The 26,912-nt window shown below is 44.0% G+C and overlaps 2 protein-coding genes across 3 annotated transcripts; one reads left to right on the plus strand and one right to left on the minus strand.

The window, feature by feature from the left end:
- Window positions 1-51: 51 nt before the first annotated feature.
- Window positions 52-4,682, minus strand: LOC106579251 (actin-binding Rho-activating protein). Of its 2 annotated transcripts, none has more exons than XM_014158989.3 (2): window positions 4,420-4,682; window positions 52-1,456 (listed from the first exon to the last, which is right to left on the minus strand). In XM_014158989.3, exon 2 carries the CDS (start codon window positions 1,390-1,392, stop codon window positions 877-879), a length of 516 nt encoding a protein of 171 aa, XP_014014464.3. In that variant the 5' UTR covers window positions 1,393-1,456; window positions 4,420-4,682; the 3' UTR covers window positions 52-876. The 2 variants fall into 2 exon arrangements, with proteins under 2 accessions (XP_014014464.3, XP_014014473.3); XM_014158998.3 differs by having other exon boundaries at window positions 4,416-4,682.
- A 280-nt stretch (window positions 4,683-4,962) lies between these two features.
- Window positions 4,963-26,912, plus strand: LOC106579246 (tRNA (guanine(10)-N(2))-methyltransferase TRMT11). The gene is made up of 13 exons (XM_014158978.3): window positions 4,963-5,155; window positions 5,358-5,423; window positions 6,824-6,897; window positions 7,047-7,128; window positions 7,222-7,314; window positions 7,484-7,618; window positions 7,910-8,066; window positions 8,192-8,272; window positions 8,812-8,976; window positions 9,164-9,245; window positions 9,441-9,575; window positions 17,544-17,664; window positions 26,391-26,912. Exons 1-13 carry the CDS (start codon window positions 5,078-5,080, stop codon window positions 26,541-26,543), a joined length of 1,422 nt encoding a protein of 473 aa, XP_014014453.3. The 5' UTR covers window positions 4,963-5,077; the 3' UTR covers window positions 26,544-26,912.

Consider the following 26,912-nt stretch of genomic DNA (forward strand, 5'->3'; position numbering starts at 1 on the left):
TGTTACCTGTCATTCTAATGCAATTTATCATGAATTAGCAGTCAGTTTTGGTGATCTTTTGGAAGACTTTATTGATAAACATCAGTGCTTTCTTTTATAAACATGTTTGGAATACAGTATATTAGTTAGTGACAAAATAATTATTTTTCAAATGAGTAAAGTGTTACAGTATATTTCATCATATTGTGTTATGAGTGCAAGTAGCTGCAAAAAGCATTCCTCAAACAACCCTTGTTAGGTTGAACAATGTGCATTTAGTACAGTGTGAATTCCACAAATGCCAGTGGACCAAAAAGTGATGTGCTATTTCTCCTGAATGTAAATAGAATTGTGATGCATTTTGCTACATTGTCAACCATGTATGCAGTTTCATAGCCTCCTTCCAGCATTTCTAACATAAGCCTACAGTGTCAGTGTGTTGTATTTGTGCCATTAAAAAAAGTACACCTTTCCTCTGTCTAATTACAAAGATTGCTAAGAAACATTGTAAACGCTATGTAGATTACAGTGTAGTGGTGTAACTGGGAATGCAACTCAAAGTCCATTCAGGCCAATAAACTCTGGTTCATCCTACAGCCCGATATTGCATGTCACTGCTGCCACAGGTTGATTCTCTTGGGCCCTGCCCAGAAACAACTACCCCTACTAGGTGCAGGTGTAAATCCGAAAGAATTGGATAGGTGTTGTTGCTGCACCTTGCTACCTAATGTAATTTTCACCATATTGCTTAGACCTATCCAATCCTTTCACAACTACACAAATGCCTAGAGGGCTAGGGGATGTTTCTGGACAGGGCCTTGGTTACTGTCTTGTTCGTCAGCTGCATCAACCTGGTCACTGAAGCAGCATAATGGCGACCCTGTCATTTCATCCTGGTTACTGTAGCAGTGTGATGAGGACCCGGTTATCCTGCCCCTGCCACAGCATCTCCCCTTCAAAGCTGACCAGGCCTTGTTTTCTGGCCCTCAGCAGGATCCCCACCACCTTGTTGGAGATGTTCACATAGTGCTCAAACAGCTTCCCGAACTCCACTGTCACCACAGGTCTCTCCTCGCTGCCTCCGTCCCCACCGCCACGGCTTTCCCCGATGTCCCTGATCACCTGGCAGAGCTCCTCCACCTCCCGGCTGATGTGGACGTGGGCATCCCGGCCCCTCTGCTCTGTCAAGGAGCCCTCCAGGGGCCTCCCGTAGCCATCCTGGTCCCGTTGGAGCCTCTGCTGCTGGGCAGTCACATTCACCATAGCCCCCCGGTCGTTACTGAAGGGGTTGTGTTTCTGGTACTCCTGGTGCTTGTTGGACCATCTCTGCCAGTTCTCCTTTAACCCTTTCACTGACGTCACACACACTGTCCTGTCATCGTTAAACTCGACAGGTGCATCGTTGTTCTCCATGGTGGTGTTTCAGATGTCTTGTACGTATTAAGTGGTTTGTCCACTTTTAGGCATAGTTCATTTTCTGTGGGTGTAATAAAAGTTTCAATGAACAACTGTTGACAGCACAATTACATGTCTGTGTATGGTAGCCTAGGACTATTTCTAATTTAGGAAGACACAAATTAATCCTCAGAAATAGCCTATTTAAACCCTTAATTACACCCTGAATAAAATTATGATAAACTATATTAGTTATAATAAAGTTATAATAATAGGTCATCGCCCTACTAATGCTCTGATGAAGGTGAGAGTTCTTCCAGATCAGAGGTATCAAGCCCATAGGATGCACAGGGGCACGTGCCCCCTCAAATTTGTCCTGTAATTTTTTTTAAAGATATATACAGTACCAGTCAAAAGTTTGTACACACCTACTAATAGTTTTTTCTTTATTTTTAAATGTTCTACATTGTAGAAAAATAGTGAAGACATCAAGTAACAGGTGTGCATTGTTAAAAGGTAATGTGTGGAATTTATTTCCTTCTTAATGTGTTGAGCCAATCAGTTGTGTTGTGACAAGGTAGTGGTGGTATACAGAAGATAGCCCTATTTGGTAAAAGACCAAGTCCATATCATGGCAAGAACAGCTCAAATAAGCAAAGAGAAACGACAGTCCATCATTACTTTAAGACATGAAGGTCAGTCAGTGCGGAACATTTGAAGAACTTTGAAAGTTTCTTCAAGTGCAGCTGCAAAAACCATCAAGTGCTATGATGAAACTGCCTCTCATGAGGACCACCACAGGAAAGGAAGACCCAGAGTTACCTCTGCTGCAGAGGATAAGTTCATTAGAGTTACCAGCCTCAGAAATTGCAGCCCAAATAAATGCTTCAGAGTTCAACAGACACATCTCAACATCAACTGTTCAAAGGAGACTGTGTGAATCAGGCCTTCATGGTCGAATTGCTGCAAAGAAACCACAACTAAAGGTTACCAAGAAGAAGAAGAGACTTGCTTGGGCCAAGAAACACAAGCAATGGACATTAGACTGGTGGAAATCTGTCCTTTGGTCTGATTAGTCCAAATGAGAGATTTTTGGTTCCAACTGCCGTGTCTTTGTGAGACGCATAGTAGGTGAATGGAGGATCTCAGCATGTGTAGTTCCCACCGTGAAGCATGGAGGAGGAGGTGTGATGGTATGGAGGTGCTTTGCCGGTGACACTGTCAGTGATTTATTTAGAATTCAAGGCACCAGCATGGCTACCACAGAATTCTGCAGCGATACACCATTCCATCTGGTTTGCGCTTAGTGGGACTATCATTTGTTTTTCAACAGGACAATGACCCAACACACACTCCAGGCTGTGTAAGGGCTATTTGACCAAGAAGCATAGTGATGGAGTGCTGTATCAGATGACCAGGCCTACACAATCACCTGACATCAACCCAATTGATATGGTTTGGGATGAGTTGGAACGCAGAGTGAAGGAAAAGCAGCCAACAAGTGCTCAACATGTGTGGGAACTCCTTCAAGACTGTTGGAAAAGCATTCCAGGTGAAGCTGGTTGAGAGAATGCCAAGAGTGTGCAAAGCTGTCATCAAGGCATAGGGTGGCTACTTTGAAGAATCTCAAATATAAAATATATTTTGATTTGTTTAACACTTTTTTGGTTACCACATGATTCCATATGTGTTATTTCATAGTTTTGATGTCTTCACTATTATTCTACAATGTAGAAAATAGTAAAATTAAAGAAAGACCCTTGAATGAGTAGGTGTGTCCAAACTTTTGACTGGTACTGTACCTCTTAGTGAGAATTTCTCCTTTCTCCATTTCATAGCATAAGCTATGGACAATTGCATTTTATCGGTGGCAATTTGAATGCACAGTGATACCGTGACGAAATACTGAGGCCCATTGTGTCATTCATTCGTCGCCATCACCTCATGTTTCAGCATGATAATGCACGGCCCCATGACGCAAAGATCTGTACACAATTTCTGGAAGCTGAAAATGTCCCAGTTCTTCCATGGCCTGCATACTCACCAGTGCATGTCACCCACTGAGCATGTTTGGGATGCTCTGACAGTGTTTCAGTTCCTGCCAATATCCATCAACTTTGCACAGCCATTGAAGGGGAGTGGGGCAACATTCCACAGGCCACAATCTGCCTGATCAACTCTATAAGAAGGAGATGTGTTGCGCTGCATGAGGCAAATGGTGGTCACACCAGATACTGTTTGGTTTTCTGATCCACGCCCCTACTTTTATTTTTAAGGTATCTATGACTAGTAACTCAGTAAAATCTTGGTAATGGTTGCATGTTGCGTGTATATTTTTATTCAGTGTATATATATTATTTACTTTTTTGTTAAATCTTTTGTTGTTTCTCTATAATACTACTAGCCACCTACTGTAGCAATTTTATGAAGTTGGCTTTAGCTAGTCCAGATAGGTTCCCAATCTCCCAACCTCATAACTAGATACTAAGAAGCCATTTCAGGCTATTTATCAGGTTAGAGTAGCTAGCTTGTCTAACTATCTTAGTTGGCATGCCTGCTGGCAAGATTGGTAGTCTTTAGAAAAGCTAGCAATTACTAAATGTACTGAGTAAGACTCACATTCCTTTGAATATTTTACCTAGACTTTAGTAGAGATGCAGAGAAGCATATTTAGTTTCTTTGAAAAAAATAATCACCAGTCAGGAGAATACAGAGAGCTCAAGAGGTATGCTTAGATATGCAGAAAAATATACATAATTTAAAAATAGAATTAAGCATAGTGATTATGGCTCTAGACTGCAGGAAAAAACTGTGTCAGATGTTTGAAAAATGCTAAATTTGCCCATTTCAGGAAGGGGACCACCCCCCTGCCATCCTCACATACTTTGTGCCCCCTCAGATTGTTAGGGTACATGATGCCCCTGTTCCAGATTGATTTATAAATGAAAAACATTTAATTTATCTCGCACAAATAAATGTCACATTACAAGAAATATAGGAATGCAAGGTGAGCACACATCTGTAAACTGAAAGTGACATACATACGGTAAGGTGACAAGTGTCACTGCTACAATGTCAAAATCGATGTATTGCTTATTCCGAGATTTTCTTCTTCTGTCCGTGTCGACCCGTTATGAATAGCTGACATTGGTCCTGATATTTCATTTTAGGTACCTTACACTTCTTGTCACAATCACTGATATAGTCTGAGGAGCATGTGTCTGTTAGCAACATTGTATCCATGCTATGGAACTTTACATTAGAACAGTGCTGAATCGGATTATTTTTCTACCCACAGTGAAAAACACTGATCGGCATCCAAAGTAGCCAATGACAATGTGGTGATGACGCAAGTAGCTAAATGTTGGTGTCACGTGCCCTGTCAGTGAGCAATGTTCTGAAGTAAAGCAGCTTAACTTTGGGATATGTTTAGTTGGTGGATCATTAGCTCTCTCTACAGTAAAATGATTCACCCTAATTTATGAAGCAGTTATGTAGCAGCTATACAGAATAATAAGCACACAATTATTTGGACGTTAATGACAAAACTGAAACATACTCATTTTTATTTTGCGTTGCCAAAATACATGCATTTAATGCACATTCATTGCTGGTAAAGTGGTATTTATTTTGAAACAGACAGGAACCACTATTTTCGGGGACGCGGTTTCTAGCCGGATGTATTTTGCGTGGGAACTCGAACATGGCGATCCACTGTAGCAGAACATGCCTACAATATTTGATACATCTGGCCCACGACAATGTTGACTTCAGGCTACCGGTATGCATATCAATGTCGCACCTCTGTCAAACTGTAAATGTTGTGTTATTTCTCTCCATCTCTAAAGATCTGGGTGTCTCATTACGGCATTTCTCCCCATACATTAGCTTGCTAAGCTAGTAACGTTACAAGCTGCAAGCTGTCATGTTTGAATTCTTCAGAAATGTTCTGATTTTATTTCTTGTACATCGTAACATTACAGGAGATTAGGGCGCTGCTGTCCCTCAGGGGCAAACCGTTTGATCCAGGTGAAAGCTTCAAAGAAAAGGTAAAATAAGTTAGTGTCCATATGTATTATTTGCCTGATAGCCATACCAATTTTAATTTTTTTATTTAACCTTTATTTAACTAGGCAAGTCAGTTAAGAACAAATTCTTATTTACAATGACGGCCTACCAAAAGGCAAAAGGCCTCCTGTAGGGACCTGGGATTAAAAATACAATATAAATATAGGCCAAAACACACATCACAACAAGAGAGACACTACATAAAGAGAGACCTAAGACAACAACAAAGGAAGGCAGCAACACATGACAACACAACATGGTAGCAACACAACATGGTAGGAGCACAAAACATGGTACAAACATTATTGGGCACAGACAACAGCACAGAGGGCAAGAAGGTAAAAACAACAATTCATCACACAAAGCAGCCACAACTGTCAGTAAGAGTGTCCATGATTGAGTCTTTGAATGAAGAGATTGAGAAAAAACTGTCCAGTTTGAGTGTTTGTTGCAGCTCATTCTCCAGTTGCTAGCTGCAGCGAACTGAAAAGAGGAGCAACCTAGGGATGTGTGTGATTTGGGAACCTTTAAAAGAATGTGACTGGCAGAACGGGTGTTGTATGTGGAGGAGGAGGGCTGAGGTAGATAGGGGGGAGTGAGGCCTAAGAGGGTTTTATAAATAAGCATCAACCACTGGGTCTTGCGGCAGGTATACAGAGATGACCAGTTTACAGATGAGTATAGAGTGTAGTGATGTGTCCTATAAGGAGCATTGGTGGCAAATATGATGGCCGAATGCTAAACAACATCTAGCCGCTCGAGAGCACCCTTACCTGCCGATCTATAAATTGTCTCCGTAATCTAGCATGGGTAGGATGGTCATCTGAATCAGGGTTAGTTTGGCAGCTGGGGTGAAAGAGGAGCGAGTAGGACAGAGGAAACCAAGTCTAGATTTAACCTTAGCCTGCAGCTTGGATATGTGCTGAGAGATGGACAGTGTACCGTCTAGCCATACTCCCAAGTACTTGTATGAGGTGACTACCTCAAGCTCTAAACACTTAGAGGTAGTGTTAACATCTGTGGGAAGAGGTGAATTCTTCTTACCAAACCACATGACCTTTGTTTTGGACACAAAATTCATCTGCATATAAATGGATGAGAGGGCTTCTTACTGCCTGAGCTATGTTGTTGATGTAAATTGGGAAGAGCGTGGGGCCTAGGATTGAGCCTTGGGGTGCTCCCTTGGTGACAGGCAGTGGCTGAGACAGCAGATTTTCTGACTTTATACACTGCACTCTTTGAGAGAGGTAGTTAGCAAACCAGGCCAAAGACCCCTCAGAGACACCAATAATCCTAAACCGGCCCACAATGAAGGGAGGAGTTGGCCATGTGTCCATGCATAGGCTACTCAAATCCTAAAATCTGCTATTCTTCTCCCCAGTCTCCATTCTGGCGCCTGAATGGCTTGTCAGAGGAAGATGTCAACAGCATCATGGCCAGAACTGTTTGTGCAAAGTAAGTGAGAGAGAACAACAATGGAGTTGCAATGAAAAGAGCTAGAGGGGTACTGCAGCATTGCTCATCAGCCCTTCTCTTCTGAGGTTATTCTCAACTTGAATGTCAGAGTAATTGTAATGACCTTTTTGTGGTTGTTTATCACCTAGGTCTGCATTTGAGCTGTGGGGTCATGGCAGAACGCACATTGAACTCAGGACCTCGCTCTTGAAATATCCAACAGAGAACATGGTTTGTGAGAAATTACATTACTATCTAAATGGAGCGCAAACTACTCCACTAATGTGGAGTATCTAATGTGTGTAACTTTACCCCTCCCAACAGTCACCCTTCCTACAAAAAGACTCCACATACAAAATCAATGTCTACACTTTCAACAAGACTCTAGAGTTCGAAGATAGAATTAAGAAGATAGATGTGAGTATGATACATTTGACTTGGTCCCAGTAATTTGTACCTAAGATTGAGCCCAGAAAAGTCAACTTACTCTACCTTTTGTACTGCACTATTGTGTTAAAGGCAGGCACTGATATGCAGTATGCACCATGACACCTGGACAAGTTACCCTGTGGTCTTCCTCCCCAAGGCAATGGAATATCTCTCCTTCGAGGGAAGGGTCAATCTAAGGAACCCTAAACACACCTTCTGTCTGTTGGAGGACTATGGAACTGACCCTAACGACATCCCAGACGAGCCCCTCTACATCTACTTTGGGAGATGGGTGAGTCAGTGTGCTGTGTGCTCCTTCATTTCTGTGTCAATATATAAATGAGTAATTACTATAACTCATTAATGTTATTTACCGCAGTGGTTGTTAACCTTTGGTTCCCAATCACATTTTGGTCTGCCTGAAGTATTCCCTCTTGTGTAACTTATCATGAGGCCTATGTCCTTATGAGTCTTCCCAAGTCCCCCGTGTATAAGCCAGGTAACAGGTTGAAAAGCACTGTTTAATTTAATGATGAAGGTAAGCCTATATTGGATCTTGTCTTATCAACTGTATGTTCCTTAGATTGCAGATGGCCAGCGTGAGTTGATTCGCTCTCACAGTGTGAAGAACAGGCACTTCATAGGTAACACCAGTATGGACGCTGGGTTGTCTTTTATCATGGCCAACCACGCCAGGGTCAAAGCTTACGACCTGGTCTACGACCCCTTCGTTGGGACTGGTAAGAAAAAAGTTACTTTTGGTCTTTGAACTGACACTTGCAGAAATACACTGCATCTTAGCTGAACCCAAGGCTAGTCTGTGCTTATTGGATATTTTCTTTCTCTCTCTCTCTCTCTCTCTCAGGTAGCCTCCTGGTTGCATGCTCTCATTTTGGTGCGTATGTCTGTGGAACAGATATTGATTACAACACCATCCATGGGATAGGTAATATCCTAGAAATGGCCTTGTTTACTTTCTCTTATTTTGAAACCCAGAGCTAAATATCTTGTGCTTTGGTAAGCGAGTTAATCCATTTATACGATGAACATTATGTTGGTTATGCTCTTTCTATCATCTTTTTAAATACTTCAATTTTTCCTGTGCTCATATTCATGCTCAAATCCAATTGTATTGTCCTATAGGCCTAACACTTGATATGTGATATGATTACAACTAGGACTGGGACGATAACCACTATCTCAATATTTTTTCCATGGCAAAGAAATCAAGAAGTAGATCAAACTCTACTGGTCCTTTTATACCTGTGTGCATGTAAAATATTGTGTGCTATAGCTTTGAAAATAAATAAATATGAATCTGGATGACAATATAATGTTTCCAACATTAGGGCTGTTTTCCTAAAGAAGTTAAATCCGCTTTGTGTTTTGTTTCCTTGCCACGATACTAAGAGGTATCGCGATACTGGTATCGTCCCGGCCCTAATTACAACCCAGTGCATTGCTGTATTTTGGTTTATTTTTCAGGCAAAGCGAGTCGTAAGAACCAGAAGTGGAGGGGTCCAGATGAGAACATCAGAGCCAACCTGCGTCAGTACGGCTCAGAGAAGCTGTATGTGGACGTCCTTGTGTCTGACGCCTCCAAGCCTATCTGGAGGGATGGAGTGCTCTTTGACGCCATCATCACTGACCGTATGTTCTTATCCTAGAGCTCTGTGTGTTCTCTTCCCATGTAGGGTCCCCCATCCAGTAATGTCTCCTGTACAGTCATACATGAGTAAAACGTCTGTCTGTTGAAGTCCACATTCTTTGTGATTTGTTCAGATTTAAATCTGTTGAAATCTCTTGTCTTTCATTTTTGTTTTTGTTTCATTCTCAGCCCCCTATGGGATTCGGGAGTCAACCAGGAGAACAGGCTCTCAGAAGGACAGTGTAAACAGTGTGAAGCCATCTGAAGACTAGTACGTCTTCATCTTCCTCTTGAGTCTGTGTTGTTTATAGTGCTTTGCATATTTGCTTAGTTTTGAAAAAGAAGGCCTATAAAACTTGCAAGCAAGCAATAGATACACTAGAGATATACAAAGTCCTCTCAGATGATGTTAAATCTGTGTAAAGGCATCTTCACTGCAGTAACAGACTCCTTATCTTTCATCCAGTGTTGGAGACAGCCATGTCCCCGTTTCCATGGCCTACCACCTGAGTGACATCTTCACTGACCTGTTAAACTTCTCAGCTCATCACCTGGTCATTGGGGGGCGGCTAGTCTACTGGCTACCAATCTATAGGCCAGAGTGAGTATTGACGTGTTTATTTGTCAGAGACCGTTCACAACAACACCAGTATTGCACCAGAGTTATCTACATACAGGTACATGGTTAATATCCATCTGTGGTCCCTGGATACAGCACTTCCTGTTAAAGCTCTATAGTCTGAATTGGTCAAATATTCACATCTGGTGTTCAGTCTAATGTATCGTCATGGTGTTTAGATGGGTTTGAGCTCACAGATTTATCGTCTACACAGTCTCCCTCTTCTCTATGTGTAAACCAAGTAGCACTGTCATCAACTGTTGTGATGTTGAATAGATACAAACAGCATTTGATAAGACCTCATTGCACACAGGGTCAACCTCACCAGTCAGCTGTTTTTCCTGCTGATAGATGCTGTTATTTTTTCCCTTTACCCTGTTAGACCTTATCCTACTCCTCTTCTGTTCCTCTGGTGACGTAGAGGTTAACCCAGGCCCTGCAGCGCATAGCTCCACTCCCATTCCCCAGGCGCTCTCATTTGTTGACTTCTGTAACCGTAAAAGCCTTGGTTTCATGCATGTTAACATTAGAAGCCTCCTCCCTAAGTTTGTTTCATTCACTGCTTTAGCACCCTCCGCCAACCCGGATGGCCTAGCCGTGTCTGAATCCTGGCTTAGGAAGGCCACCAAAAATCCTGACATTTCCATCCCTAACTATAACATTTTCTGACAAGATAGAACTGCAAAGGGGGCGGAGTTGGAATCTACTGCAGAGATAGCCTGCAGAGTTCTGTCTTACTATCCAGGTCTGTACCCAAACAATTCGAGCTTCTACTTTTAAAATTCCACCTTTCCAGAAAGTCACTCACTGTTGCCGCTTGTTATAGACCCCTTTCTGCCCCCAGCTGTGCCCTTAACACCCCGGCCGTCCTACAATCTAAGCTAGATGCCCTCAATCTCACACAAATTATCAAGGAACCTACCAGGTACAACCCTAAATCCGTAACCAAGGGCACCCTCTTAGATATCATCCTGTCCAACTTACCCTCTAAATACACCTCTGCTCTCTTCAACCAGGATCTCAGGGATCATTGCCTCATTGCCTGCGTGCGTAATGGGTCCGCGGTCAAACGACCACCCCTCAATACTGTGAAACGCTCCCTAAAACACTTTAGTGAGCAGGCCTTTCTAATCGACCTGGCCCGGGTATCCTGGAAGGACATTGACTACATCCCGTCAGTAGAGGATGCCTGATTGCTCTTTAAAAGTGTTTTCCTCTCCATCTTAAATAAGCATGCCCCATTCAAAAAATGTAGAACTAAGAACAGATATAGCCCTTGGTTCACCCCAGATTTGACTGCCCTTGACCAGCACAAAAACATCCTGTGGCGTTCTGCATTAGCATCGAATAGCCCCCGTCATATGCAACTTTTCAGGGAAGTCAGGAACCAATATACTCAGTCAGTTAGGAAAGCTAAGGCTAGCTTTTTCAAGCAGAAATTTGCATCCTGCAGCACGAATTCCAAAAAGTTTTGGGACACTAAAGTCCATGGAGAATAAGAGCACCTCCTCCCAGCTGCCCACTGTACCGAGGATAGGAAACATTGTCACCACCGATAAATCTACGATAATAGATAATTTCAATAAGCATTTTTCTATGGCTGGCCATGCTTTCCACCTGGCTACCCACCCCCGGCCAACATCTCAGCACCCCCTGCAGCAACTTGCCCAAGCCCCCCCCCACTTCTCCTTCACCCAAATCCAGACAGCTGATGTTCTGAAAGAGCTGCAAAATCTGGATCCCTACAAATCAGCTGGGCTAGACAATCTAGACCCTCTCTTTCTAAAATTATCCGCAGAAACTGTTGCAACCTCTATTGCTAGCCTATTCAACCTCTCTTTCGTATCGTCTGAGATCCCTAAAGATTGGAAAGCTGCCGCGTTCATCCCCCTCTTCAAAGTGGGAGACACTCTAGACACAAACTGTTAGACCTATATCCATCCTGCCCAGCCTTTCTAAAATCTTCGAAAGCCAAGTTAACAAACAGATGACCGACCATTTCGAATCCCACCGTACCTTCTCCGCTATGCAATCTGGTTTCCGAGCTGGTCCTAAACGATATCATAACCACCATAGATAAAAGACAGTACTGTGCAGCCGTCTTCATCGACCTGGCCAAGACTTTCGACTCTGTCAATCACCGCATTCTTATCGGCAGACTCAATAGTCTTGGCTTCTCAAATGACTACCTCGCCTGGTTCACCAACTACTTCGAAGACAGAGTTCAGTGTGTCAAATCGGACGGCCAGTTGTCCGGACTTCTGGCAGTCTTTGTGGGGGTGCCACAGGGTTCAATTCTCGGGCCGACTCTTTTCTCAGTATATATCAATGATGTCGCTCTTGCTGCTGGTGATTCTCTGATCCACCTCTACGCAGACGACACCATTCTGTATACATCCGGCCCTTCTTTGGACACTGCTAACAACCCTCCAAATGAGCTTCAATGCCATAACACTCCTTCCCGAGGCCTCCAACTGCTTTTAAATGCAAGTAAAACTAAATGCATGCTCGTCAACCGATTGTTGCCCGCACCTGCCCGCCCGCCTAGCATCGCTACTCTGGACGGTTCTGACTTAGAATATGTGGACAACTACAAATACCAAGGTGTCTGGTTAGACTGTAAACTCTCCTTCCAGACTCACATTAAGCATCTTCGATCTAGAATCGGCTTCCTATTGCTCAACAAAGCCTCCTTCACTCATGCTGCCAAACATACCCTCGTAAAACTGACTATCCTACCGATCCTTGACTTTGGCGATGTCATTTACAAAATAGCCTCCAACACTCTACTCAGCAAACTGGATGTAGTTTATCACAATGCCATCCGTTTTGTCACCAAAGCCCCATATACTACCCACCACTGCGACCTGTATGCTCTCGTTGGCTGGCCCTCACTACATATTCGTCACCAAACCCACTGGCTCCAAGTTATCTTTAAGTCTATGCTTGGTAAAGCCCGCCTTATTTCAGCTCACTGGTCACCATAGCAAAACCCAACCGTAACACGCGCTCCAGCAGGTATATTTACTGGTCACCCCCAAAGCCAACATTTCCTTTGGCCGCCTTTCCTTCCAGTTCTCTGCTGCCAATGACTGGAACGAATTGTAAAAATCACTGAAGCTGGATTCTCATATCTCCCTCTCTAACTTTAAGCATCAGCTGTCAGAGCAGCTCACCGATCACTATACCTGTACACAGCCAATCTGTAAATAGCACACCCAACTACCTCATCTCCATATTGTTACTTATCCTCTTGCTCTTTTGCACTCCAGTATCTCTACTTGCACATCGTCTGCACATCTATCTCTCCAGTGTTAATGCTAAATTGTAATTATTTCACCACAATGGCCTATTTATTGCCTTACCTCCCTACTCTTCCACATCTGCACACACTCTACATAGATTTTTCTATTGTGTTATTGACTATGTTTGTTTATGTGTAACTTGCTGTTTTTGTCGCACTGCTTTGCTTTATCTTGGCCAGGTTGCAGTTGTAAATGAGAACTTGTTCTCAGCTGGCCTACCAGGTTAAATAAAATAACTTTAAAAACACTAGAGGGCAACAGTCACACTGGTGATTTAGCCTACACCCTGATGAAGTGTTGCTACTGTACTAGATCTGCTTAACGAAGCATTCTAGTTTAGATACAGGCTTTTCTCCCTGCACCTCTTCCCCCCTCATAAGCATCATATTCTCTGTCAGGACCAGGTGTTTATTCCCATCAGTACATCTCATTCTCTGTCCCATAAAGTCTTCAGGCCTGGGGTTAGTGGTGTTCTGGTCAGTGTGCAGGTGTCCTGAGGTATATTGGGTGTATTGTTTCATACAGCTGGTTTACTGTGTGGACCACAGACAGGATACAGGCCCCTGGGACTCCTGGCCACTGATTACAGGGCAGGGTCTGAGCATCAGGAAGATGAGACCAGACCACGCACCACAGCCCTGTGATGTTTCTATTACACCTCCCGCTCACCTCCAGCAGTTCCTCCTGACTGTCTGTGACACACACACTGGAGTTCCCCACACTGACTGGCTGAGACAGGGAAAGGGAGAGAGGGCTATAGCCCTTAGCATTGGTGGTTGAAAGAGAGAGTGTGTGTTTGTGTCTGTGTGCAACTGTATGCCTCTGTCTGACTGACTGTGTGCCTCTGTGTGTGCCTGTGCTCTGCTCTGCTCCTCACTCCGGGTGTGTAACTACCTAGCAGTTCCTGACCCTGTCTCATTCAGGGCAGAGTGCCAAAATAAACCCATGAGGCCAGACATGCTGATTGGCTGACACTGACCAAACACAGCCTGTCTCCAGGTCCAGATCTGTGCAACACTGTTGAAACATTAATGGTAGAGCTCTAAGCTGGTTAGATTTAGGTGGTTCTAAGTCTGTCCTGAGAGAGCGAGATATACTACACCACTAGATGTCGCCTTTCACCAATGACTGTTACTGCAGTGGACCTTTGACATAGAACAGGGTGACTAAATGGTGTAAGGGGACAGGACTGTGTAGCAACATGCTTGTTTGTAAACACTGGTGTCACAAAGGGGGGGGTTGCAGTGCAGCTGCTGTAGGAAAAAACGATTTGCTGTGTTGTATTACTGTTGCTGGGCTGGGGTGGGACCAGACGCAGGCCAATATGGGGTCCCCAAACACTGGTCACAGGCCTGAGTGATGAGGTCCCCTAAGCCAGCCAATTAAAACATTTCCGCCATCGTCATGACGAGCACCGCCTTGCCCCGTGCCTCAGCTGCCTTTCAGTGTTTCAATTAACTCTGTGGCTTTTCAAGCTCATTAGTCGCTCTCTTTCTCCCCCCTCTGATGCTGTATTTAAGTTTGAACTAGTTCAAAACTTTTCCAGTTGCGGTGTGGTCTGTTGCCATTTCCTCTGCTGTAGCGCCTTGGCAGGAACCAGACCCATTATCTCTGAGGCTAAAGCATAGAGATAGATAGAGGACTCATCTTTATATCTGTGCTATTATGGCATCTGTGACAGCATGGGCAGCGCCATTGAGGCTACAACCCATAGGAATCACCACGAGTTGACTACTTTAAAATGGCCGAAGCATGGTGGAAGCCCTCAATGGCGCTGCCCATGCTAAAATGGCCTTTTGGTCAATAGAGGTTTCTATCATTCTCTATGGGTTAAAGTCATGAGCCAGACGGCGCTAATGAAGCAGAGTGCAAAGCTAACAGGAAGCTGATGGGGTTTGAATCCCCATGGTTGGTTTTACCGGGTTATCAACTTCCTTTTGTCTACAACACTCCTGCTGCTGCCATACTGAGGACAGATCCTTCTGCTTAATGCCGGTGTCTCTGACCTACAGTATACCATTAGGGCTCTCCAGTGCGACCATTTTACTTGCATATGCGTCTAAATATTTTGCTGTGCGACCTGACATTTTTTATTTGGAGCACCAGAGCGGCAAAAAAATAAAATAATAATAAGATAATTATGGCAAGGATTACTTCACTGTGCGGCAGCCCCTGAGTGCCATGGAGAATACACGGAGTGCAGATTCATGACCGTCACCCTTGCACCATTGCTACAATGAAAACGGCTTGTTACGTCAAATATATTTCATTGTGCTCCTAAATTTCTTTGTGCTCCTACATTTTTCAACTTAGGCGCACACATGCCCCTTGTCAAAAAAAGTCAGTGTAGAGCCCTGACCAGGAAATAAAGGTAGAAGACATGGGCTAGTCTACTGCACCTCAGCCTACTGGGCTTAAATGGACTCTAACCTGACCCCTAGTCTACCTGCCTATCACATGAGGTTGGTGGCACCTTAATTGGGGAGGACAGGCTCGTGGTAATGGCTGGAGTGGAATTATTTGAATCGTATCAAATACATCATACACATGGTTTCCATTGATTCTGTGCCGGTGCACCCTGTGTATAGCCTCGCTATTGTTATTTTACTGCTGCTCTTTAATTATTTGTTACTTTTATTTCTTATTTTTGGGGGGGTATTTGTTTTTTTATATACTGCATTGTTGGTTAAGGGCTTCAAAGTAAACATTTCACTATAAGGTCTACACCTGTTGTATTCGGCGCATGTGACATACATTTTGATTTGATGTATTTGATGCCATTCTATTCGCTGCGTTCCAGGCATTATTATGAGCCGTTCTCCCCTCAGCAGCCTCCTGTGCTGCTTATAAGCATCTGCACAGAGGTTTCAACTCTATATTTGTCTGAGGATGGAAAAAGCTGTATTGAAAGTGAAAGGCCCAGCCCCACCCATCTTTAAATGAAACGGCCAATGTGGCAGATCCAGCTACCCAGTAATAAGAGGTGATTGGCAGGAAGAATTAACGCCCGCTTTGTTTAGGGTGCTCACCGAAGCACACACACCACAATACATTAGAGGCCTGTATTCCACAGTGGCCATGGCAACCCAGAAGACAAACAGTAGGGTGAAAATCTGGCCCAGCGTCAGTGTGGTGCTGGTAGGAGAAAGTGCTACAGATGCAAACAAACACTCTCTCGTAATCTACCTGTACTCATAATAATGGCTATGCTGCAGTCATCCATTTAGTTAGTTGCTTACTGTTACAACTGCAGCTCCTGATCCTAATCTCTCAGAACCAGTTGTTCTGTAAACACTAGCCAGAATCTCACAAAATAAGAATCTCCAGTTTGACGTCAATACTATTCATAATAACTTACGTCCTTCACCCTGTCTAGTGCATAGAAATGAACTAAACCAAACATTTGCTGTGTTACATTCTACCGCCCATAAAGTGTTAACTAAGGTATGTGTTACAGTCTACCACCCTTAAAGTGTTAACTAAGGTATGTGTTACAGTCTACCGCCCTTAAAGTGTTAACTCAGTCTACCATCCATAAAGGTGGTAAAACGGCCCATGTGGACGGTCCAGCTACCCAGTAATAAGATGTGATTGGCAGGTAGAAGGAATGCCTTGCTCTGGTCACAGTGCTGACAAACACACACACACACACACACACACACACTAGAGGCCTGTATTCTACAGGCACTTGCATTCAATAGCATCTATTAATCACATTATTATTATTATTATGAATAGTATTGACGTTAAACTGGAGAACCAAGGACATGGGGGGGTTCCTAATTTTGTGAGATTCTGGCTAGTGTTTACAGAACAACTGGTTCTGAGAGGTTAGGATGAGGAGCTGCAGTTGTAACAGTAAGCAACTGTATCAAAATGGATGACTGTAGTGGAGCCATTTGAGTACATGTTGCATGGATTGCCAAGGCAAAAGAATATGAAAGTGTGTTATTTTTAATTGATGTAGTTCTGTACCTGTCGATTAATGTTATGTATTATGTAATTTTAGGTAGTTCTGTCCTTCAGATGTAATGGTCTATTAATGTCATGTTTCATGGACCCCAGGAAGAGTAGCTACAGCTTTGACCCTAGCTAATGGGGATCCTAATAAATACAGTACCTTGCCCTGGACAGCTTTAGTTGTGGTGCTAGGCCGACATGCGCATGAACACACACACACACACACACACACATTGAGCACTCCTGACAAGACTACGTTTTTCCCGATATCTTAAATCTAATCTAGTTCACCTTTTTCACAGTGGCTTTTGTCCACTTCAGTCAGATCATGACATGGTCAGTAAAGGCCTAGAGCTGAGAGAGAAATGGCCTAGAGTTGGGAGCGGGAAAGAGGATAGCGAGAAGGAGGGAGGAGAGGGCTGATCTGGGTTGAGTTTAATGGAGAGAGAGAGCTGACCTGGCCTGGATGTAGTGTAATTTTGAGGGGATTACATGGAGGCTAAGGCTGGTCTACTCTGCAGGTGAGTGTATGGTGAGATGCAGATATTGTGGTTTTGGAGGATATTTTGGACCCATCAACCCTTTAGACTTATTGGTTCATGCTACAGTACAGGACCGGCTGTTTAAAAATGTACTCAACCATGATGATTCACCAGTAGAGTGTTTGTGTGTGTGTGTGTTGTAGGTACTGTGAAGAGATGGTGCCCCTGAACGCCTGTCTCAGACTGGTCAGTAACTGTGAACAGACCCTTTCCAGCCACACCTCCAGACGTCTCATCACCATGGAGAAGATCAAGGAACCAGAGGTGGGTGTCTGTCTGTCCTTCCATCTGTATGTGTCTGTCTGTCCGCCCGTGTGTGTGTGTGTGTGTGTGTGTGTGTGTGCTTTTCCTTTTGTACTACCCTGTGTGTGTTCATCTGGCCTGTATGTGACTGTGCTGTTATGAGCGTGTGTATGCATTTGAGTGGAACGTCACCCATTTCGAAAAGGTAGATGGATCCCTTTGTGAATGTGATTGCAACACCATATAATTGTAGGTTTTCGTGTTGCGCTTACTATGAATGACACACATGTATCTAAAGAAAGTACCCGTGTGTGCCACTGAATATGTTTGTGCCGTGTTTGTATGTGCGAGCATGCACATAAACTCAGCAAAAAAAGAAACTTCTCATTTTCAGGACCCTGTCTTAAAAAGATCATTTGTAAAAATCCAAATGACCACAGATCTCCATTGTAAAGGGTTTAAACACCTTTTCCCATGCTTGTTCAATGAACTATAAACCATTTTTATTTAATTTATTTCACCATTATTTAACCAGGTAGGCCAGTTGAGAACAAATTCTCATTTACAATTGCGACCTGGCCAACATAAGGCAAAGCAGTGTGACAAAAACAACAACATAGAGTTACACTTGGGATAAACAAATGTACAGTCAATAACACAATAGACAACTCTATCTACTGTGTGTGCAAATGTAGTAAGGTTAGGGAGGTAAGGCAATAAATGGGCCATAGTGGCAAAATAATTACAATTTAACATTAACACTGGAGTGATAGATGTGCAGATGATGATGTGCAAGTAGAGATACTGGGGTGCAAAAGAGCAAAATAATAAATTACAGTATGGGGATGAGGTAGTTGGGTGTGCTCTTTACAGATGGGCTGTGTACAGTGATCGGTAAGCTGCTCTGACAGCTGATGCTTAAATTAGTGAGGGAGATATAAGTCTCCAGTTTCAGTAATTTTTGCAATTCATTCCAGTCATTGGCAGCAGAGAACTGGAAGGAAAGGCGGCCAAAGGAAGTGTTGGCTTTGGGGGTGACCAGTGAAATATACCTGCTGCAGCGCGTGCTATGGGTGGGTGTTAATATGCTGATCAGTGAGCTGAGATAAGACAGGGCTTTACCTAGCAAAGACTTATAGATGACCTGGAGCCAGTGGGTTTGGCGACTAATATGTAGTAAGGGCCAGCCAACGAGATCATACAGGTCGCAGTGGTGGGTAGTATATGGGGCTTTGGTGACAAAACGGATGGCACTGTGATCGACTACATCCAGTTTGCTGAGTAGAGTGTTGGAGGCTATTTTGTAAATGACTTCGCCGAAGTCAAGGATCGGTAGGATAGTCAGTTTTACAAGGGTATGTTTGGCAGCATAAGTGAAGGAGGCTTTGTTGCAAAATAGGAAGCCGATTCTAGATTTGATTTTGGATTGGAGATGCTTAATGTGAGTCTGGAAGAAGAGTTTACAGTCTAACCAGACACCTAGGTATTTGTAGTTGTCCACATATTCTAAGTCAGAACCGTCCAGAGTAGTGATGCTGGGCGTGCGGGCAGGTGCGGGCAGCAATCGGTTGAAGAGCATGCATTTAGTTTTACTTGCATTTAAGAGCAGTTGGAGGCCACAGAAGGAGTGTTGTATGGCGTTGAAGCTCGTTTGGAGGTTTGTTAACACAGTGCCCAAGGAAGGCCCAGATGTATACAGAATGGTGTCGTCTGCGTAGAGGTGGATCAGAGAATCACCACCAGCAAGAGCCCGAGAATTGAACCCTGTGGCACCCCCATAAAGACTGCCAGAGGTCCGGACAACTGGCCCTCCGATTTAACACACTGAACTCTATCTGAGAAGTAGTTGGTGAACCAGGCGAGGCAGTCATTTGAGAAACCAAGGCTATTGAGTCTGCCGATAAGAATGCAGTGATTGACAGAGTCGAAAGCCTTGGCCAGGTCGATGACGACGGCTGCACAGTACTGTCTTTTATCTATGGCGGTTATGATATCGTTTGGGACCTTGAGCGTGGCTGAGGTGCACCTTTGACCAGCTCGGAAACCAGATTGCATAGTGGAGAAGGTACGGTGGGATTCGAAGTGGTCGGTCATCTGTTTGTTAACTTGGCTTTCGAAGACTTTACAAAGGCAGGGCAGGATGGATATAGGTCTGTGACAGTTTGGGTCTAAAGTATCTCCCCCTTTAAAGAGGGGGATGACTGGGGCAGCTTTCCAATCTTTAGGGATCTCAGACGATACGAAAGAGAGGTTTAATAGGCTAGTTAAAAGGGATTGCAACAATTGCGGCAGATAATTTTAGAAGGAGAGGGTCTAGATTGTCTAGCCCAGCTGATTTGCAGGGATCCAGATTTTGCAGCTCTTTCAGAACATCAGCTATCTTGATTTGAGTGAAGGAGGAGCGGGGGCGGCTTGGGCAAGTTGCTGCAGGGGGTGGAGAGCTGTTGGCCGGGGTAGGGGTAGCCAGGTGGAAAGCATGGCCAGCCATAGAAAAATGCTTATTGAAATTCTCGATTATTGAAGATGATAAATCTTCAATAATCGAGAATTTCAATAAGCATTTTTCTGGTGACAGTGTTTCCTAGCCTCAGTGCAGTGGGCAGCTGGGAGGAGGTGCTCTTATTCTCCATGGACTTTACGGTGTCCCAAAACATTTTGAAATTGGTGCTACAGGATGCAAATTTCTGTTTAAAAAAAAGCTAGCCTTAGCTTTCCTAACTGACTGAGTATATTGCTTCCTGACTTCCCTGAAAAGTTGCATATGGTGGGGGCTATTCGATGCTAATGTGGTACGCCACAGAATGTTTTTGTGCTGGTCAAGGGCAGTTAAGTCTGGAGTGAACCAAGGGCTACATCTGTTCTTAGTTCTACATTTTTTGAATGGGGAATGCTTATTTAAGATGGTGAGGAAAGCACTTTTTAAAGAACAACCAGGCATTCTCTACTGACGGGATGTAGTCAATGTCCTTCCAGGATACTCGGGCCAGGTCGATTAGAAAGGCCTGCTCGCTGATGTGTTTTAGGGAGCATTTGACGGCGATGAGGGGTGGTCATTTTATCGCTGGCCCATTACGCACGCAGGCAATGAGGCAGTGATCGCTGAGATCCTGGTTGAAGACAGCAGAGGTGTATTTAGAGGGCAAGTTAGTCAGGATGCTAGCTATGAGGGTGTTCATGTTTACGGATTGAGGATTGTACCTGGTAGGTTTCTTGATAATTTGTATGAGATTGAGGGCGTCAAGCTTAGATTGTAGGATGGCCGGGGGGCTAAACATATCCCAGTTTACGTCACCTAACAGTATGAACTCTGAAGATAAATGGGGGGCAATCAATTCACATATGGTGTCCAGGGCACAGCTGAGGGGGGTCTATAACAAGCGGCAACAGTGAGAGACTTATTTCTGGAATGGTGGATTTTTAAAAGTAGAAGCTTGAACTGTTTGGGCACAGACCTAGATAGAACTCTGCATGCTATCATACTATCTCTGCAGCAGATTGCAACTTCGCCCCCTTTGGTAGTTCTATCTTGACGGAAAATGTTGTAGTTGGGAATTGACATTTCAGGTTTTTTGGTGGCCTTTTTAAGGCAGGATTCAGACACGGCTAGGACATCAGGGTTGGCGGAGGGTGCTAAAGCAGTGAATGAAACAAACTCAGGTCGGAGGCTTCTGAAGTCAAATGCATGAAACCAAGGCTTTTATGGTTTCATAAGTCAACAAATGAGAGCGCCTGGGAATAGGTGTGATGCTGGGGGGCTACAGAGCCTGGGTTAACCTCTACATCACAAGAGGAACAGAGGAGGAGTAGGATAAGGGTACGGCTAAAGGCTATAAGAACAGGTCATCTAGTGCGTTGGGAACAGAATAAAAGGGGCAGATTTCTGGGTGTGGTAGAATAGATTCAGGGCATAATGTACAGACAAGGGTATTGTAGGATGTGAGTACAGTGGGGGTAAACCTAGGCATTGAGTGATGATGAGAGAGCTTGCATCTCTGGAGTCATCATTTAAGCCAGGTGAGGTCTCCCCATGTGTGGGGTGTGTAAGGCATGTTGAGCTGGACTAGGGGCTCTACAGTGAAATAACAATAACTAACCGAAACAGCAGAAGACAAGGCATATTGACATTAGAGAGATGGATGTGTAGCCGAGTGATCATAGGGTCTAATGAGCAGCAATAGGTGAGTCCGGGAGCTGTTCGGTAGTCGCTACTATGCTAGGCGAGTGGGAGGCACGACGCTCAGAAAGCTAGCGGATCGGGGCTAGCAGATGGGTCTTCGGCGACAACGCAAAGGCAAAGCCTGTTGAAACCACATCGGACAATTACGTCGTCAGACCAGTCATGATGGATCGGCGGGCTCCGTGTTGGCAATAAAGGGTCCAGGCCAATTGGCAAAAGAGGTATTGTAGCCCACGAATAAGCGGGTATACCTCTTCAGGCTAGCCGGGAGATGGGCCTAGCTCCAGGCTAGCTCAAGGCCAACTGGTGCTTGCTGCAGGACAGAGGCTTTAGCCAGCAGTAGCCACTCGGTTGTAGCTAGCTAGCTGTGATTATCCGGTGTAATTGCCCAGAGCTTGCGGCAGGAATCCGGTGATGTGGGGGAGAAAATCTGTCCGATATGCTCTGGGTTGATATCGCGCTGTGCAGACTGGCAAGTATTGACCGAGCTAAAGCTGGCTGGTGTTCGAGCTAAAGGTGAAGACCGCTAGCCGTGGCTAACAGTGACTACTAGCTAGTAGCTAGCTTCTGATGGAGGTTCCAGTTATAACGTATAAAAAAAGCAGATCCGTACCACATTGGGTGAGGCGTGTTGCAGGAAAGTATATTTAGATCGTAGGTGGAAAGTGAGATTAAAATATATAGGGGGAAAAAAACGATGAAACCGACTATTTACATGGGACAAGACAAACACACATCTGACTGCTACGCCATCTTGGATTTTGATCAATGAACATGCACCTGTGAAACGGTCGTTAAGACACTAACAGCTTGCAGACGGTAGGCAATTAAGGTCACAGTTATGAAAACTTAAGACATTAAAGAGGCCTTTCTACTGACTCTGAAAAACACCAAAAGAAAGATGCCCAGGGTCCATGCTCACCTGTGTGAACGTGCCTTAGGCATGCTGCAAGGAGGCATGAGGACTGCAGATGTGGCCAGGGAAATAAATTGCAATGTCCGTACTGTGAGACGCCTAAGATAGCGCTACAGGGAGACAGGATGGACAGCTGATAATCCTTGCAGTGGCAGACCACGTGTAACAACACCTACACAGGATCGGTAAATCCGAACATCACACCTGCAGGACAGGTACAGGATGGCAACAACAACTGCCCGAGTTACACCAGGACCGCACAATCCCTTCATCAGTGCTCAGACTGTCCGCAATAGGCTGAGAGAGGCTGGACTGAGGGCTTGTAGGCCTGTTGTAAGTCAGGTCCTCACCAGACATCACCGGCAACATTGTCGGCTATGGGCACAAACCCACCGTCGCTGGACCAGACAGGCCTGGCAAAAAGTGCTCTTCACTGACGAGTCGCCATTTTGTCTCATCAGGGATGATGGTCGGATTTGGAGCAGGATCAATTTGGAGGTGGAGGGTCCGTCGTGGTCTGGGGCGGTGTGTCATAGCATCATCGGACTGAGCTTGTTGTCATTGCAGGCAATCTCAACACTGTGCGTTACAGGGAAGACATCCTCCTCCCTCATGTGGTACCCTTCCTGCAGGCTCATCCTGACATGACCCTCCAGCATGACAATGCCATACTGCTCGTTCTGTGTGTGATTTCCTGCAAGACAGGAATGTCAGTGTTCTGCAATGGCCAGCAAAGAGCCCTGATCTCAATCCCATTGAGCACGTCTGGGAACTGTTCGATCGGAGGGTGAGGGCTAGGGCCATTCCCCCCAGAAATGTCTGGGAACTTGCAGGTGCCTTGGTGGAAGAGTGGGGTAACGTCTCACAGTAAGAACTGGCGAATCTGGTGCAGTCCATGAGGAGGAGATGCACTGCAGTACTTAATACAGCTGGTGGCCACACCAGATACCGACTGTTTCTTCTGATTTTGACCCCCCCCCTTTGTTCAGGGACACATTATTCAATTTCTGTTAGTCACATGTCTGTGGAACTTGTTCAGTTTATGTCTGTTGTTAAATCTTGTTATGTTCATACAAATATTTACACATGTTAAGTTTGCTGAAAATAAATGCAGTTGACAGTGAGGTCGTTTCTTTTAATGTTTATTATGAGTTGTCTGTGTGTGTTCTTTAAACGTACACGCGCAATACAACACAGTTACAGTTAAGGGGGATGTCGATGGTGCTTCTCTCTTCTCAGCATCTGGCTATGATTGGCTTTTTTTATATACAGCACTTAAATGACTTAATCACACATTTTATGGAAAATAATCCATCTTTGGATTTGACAACCTCTTCACTTCAAAACACCAAATTGTTCCCATAAAGGCAAGACCTGCACGAATCACCGCATGCGCGCGCACACACACACACACACACACACACTGGAATATGTCTCTGACTCCCAGAGCCCCAAACCTGAAACATATATCTCATAGCATGCTATTATATATAGATACAGTTCCTTTAAAGTATTCATACCCCTTGACTTATTCCACATTTTGTTGTGTTACAGCCTGAATTCAAAATGGATTAAATCGGGTTTTTTCTCTCTCAATCATCTACAGAAATATCATATTTACATACAGTACCAGCCTAAAGTTTGGACACACCTACCCATTCAAGGGTTGTTCTTTATTTTACTATTTTCTACATTGTAGAATAATAGTGAAGACAACAAAACTATGAAATGACACATATGGAATCATGTAGTAACCAAAAAAAGTGTTAACAAAATCTATCTATATAAGATATTCTATTCTTCAAAGTAGCCACCCTTTGCCTTGATGACAGCTTTGCACACTCTTGGCATTCTCTCAACAAGCTTCATGAGGTAGTCACCTGGAATGCATTTCAATTAACAGATGTGCCTTGTTAATTTGTGGAATTTCTTTCTTTCTTAATGCGTTTGAGCCAATCAGTTGTGTTGTGACAAGGTATGGTTGGTTTATAGAAGATAGCCCTATTTGGTAACATACCAAGTCCATATTATGGCAAGAACAGCTCAAATAAGCAAAGAGAAACGAGAGTCCATCATTACTAAGACATGAAGGTTAGTCAATCCATAACATTTGAAGAACTTTGAAAGTTTCTTCAAGTACAGTAGCAAAAACCATCAAGCGCTATGATGAAATTGGCTCTCATGAGGACCGCCACAGGAAAGGAAGACCCAGAGTTACCTCTGCTGTGGAGGATCTATCTGTTCCTTAGAGTTACCAGCCTCAGAAATTGCAGCCCAAATAAATGCTTCACAGGTTTCAAGTAACAGACACATCTCAACATCAACTGTTCAGCGTGAATTGAATTGCTGAAAAGAAACCACTATTAAAGGACACTAACAAGAAAAAGATACTTGCTTGGGCCAAGAAACAAGAGCAATGGACATTAGACCGGTGGAAATCTGTACTTTTGGTCTGATGAGTCCAAAATTAGACCCTTTTACTTTCCAAAGGCACTGTATGTATACACCGGAACAATTTACACCAGATGTACTAAGAATGATGTGTACAGCAGTAAATATTAGTGAGCTATGTCAATAATCCAGTATGTAAATAAGATATGCTGTGGGTATAAACAGTCACTAAATACAAAGTACAGTAGTAGAATTATTCGAATGAGCTATGATGGGAATAGAGTGTTTAAATACTCAGTGGGAAATGGGAAGTGTCCAGTGGTTCAATGTCTCTATGACATGGGACGGGGGGTGGTGTGTGTGTCAGAGAGTTTGCAGTGTCAGTTTGTGTGAATTTAACTGCTTCCATTCAGAGGTGATGTTTGTGTTTTTAACTCCTACCACGGAGCACTTTGAAGTTAGTTGCTGTGCTTTCCTATTCTGTGTCGAATGGTTTGGTGTATGGTCGTGTTGGGAAATGTTCAGATCTGGGACAGGTGTGTGAACTCTAGGCCTATCAATGACTACCAGGTAGAAAAGATAACCTGGAAAACTTTGACCCTCTGTGGTTATTGAATAGCCCTGCTCTAACGAAGTATTAGGAGCTTCATATCTAGGATTGCTCTTTAAGCTCTTGGATGTGGTGGAGACTGAAGGAAACCATCTCTAGGTCCATGACAGGTTGCCTGGCAGTGGTAACCAGGGCCGACGGAGAGAGGTTGCATTGACGAATGGCAGGCCAGTTGTGAAGTCATCCCTTCTAGCACTCTGCATCCCCGACACCTCGTTACTCCTCATCCCTCTCACCATCCCTCCCGCTCCATCCAACTTGCCTGCCAAACACTGCCTAACGACCTGGCCAAAGCCCTAACCAGGACAATATGAGGAACTTAACACTCTGCTAACATTTTATTATTGTTACACTGAGCTTGTGACAGAAAGGTGGAAAACAAGGTGAGAATTTTATCCTGTGGTTGTTTGGTTAGTTTAATGGGATACCTGGCAGAGGTCTGATATCATCTGGTTTCTTTCTTCCTTCGCCTGTGTTCAAAGGCATTTTTATGACGCTAAAGTTGTTTACTTAACCGATGTTGTAGGTGAATTGGTTCCACTTTGTGAAGGCAAACCCTCACACTTTTTTTCCGCATATTTAAGAGGTATAATTGTACTAAGACCTTTCTGTCGTTGGTATATGGGGCTAAATTGTATTTTCTCTCTCCATAGGAGACAGATGTGCTGGCCCACCTGTCAGACCCTCACTTTAGCCCATACCAAGGCCACAACGCCTTCAGGGAAAAGTACTTCAGCGGCATCAGCAAAAGGACATTGACAGGAAAGGAGGAGACCAACAAGATAGCCACCAACGGTGGGGAGTGATGTAAGGATCACAGGATGGCCCAATTCCAAATGGACCCCTAAGCCAGTATGCAATTGTGGAGAGGATTTGACTGGTGCAATCGATATGGTAATAACTCCACCTTGCTGTTTGATAGGCTAGGTGAAGGTTTCACCATATTGCATATACAAATCGAATCCTCACAAGAGCATTAGGTGAAGGTTCTAGGGGTCCATTTAGGATTGGGCCGACACCTGCCTATGGTTTACAATGGACTCCATGGGGACATAGGGCTCCCTGTTTTAAATGTCTCATTTTCTATTCAAATATGTTTTTTATTGTTTGATGTTTATTGCCCTTTGTGTAATAATGAGTGTGAATTGTGAACGAATAAACACCATTTAAAAATA

The sequence above is a fragment of the Salmo salar genome, chromosome 02 (assembly GCF_965601325.2).
Source record: "Salmo salar chromosome 02, fSalSal1, whole genome shotgun sequence".
NCBI classification, from domain to species: Eukaryota; Metazoa; Chordata; class Actinopteri; order Salmoniformes; family Salmonidae; genus Salmo; species Salmo salar.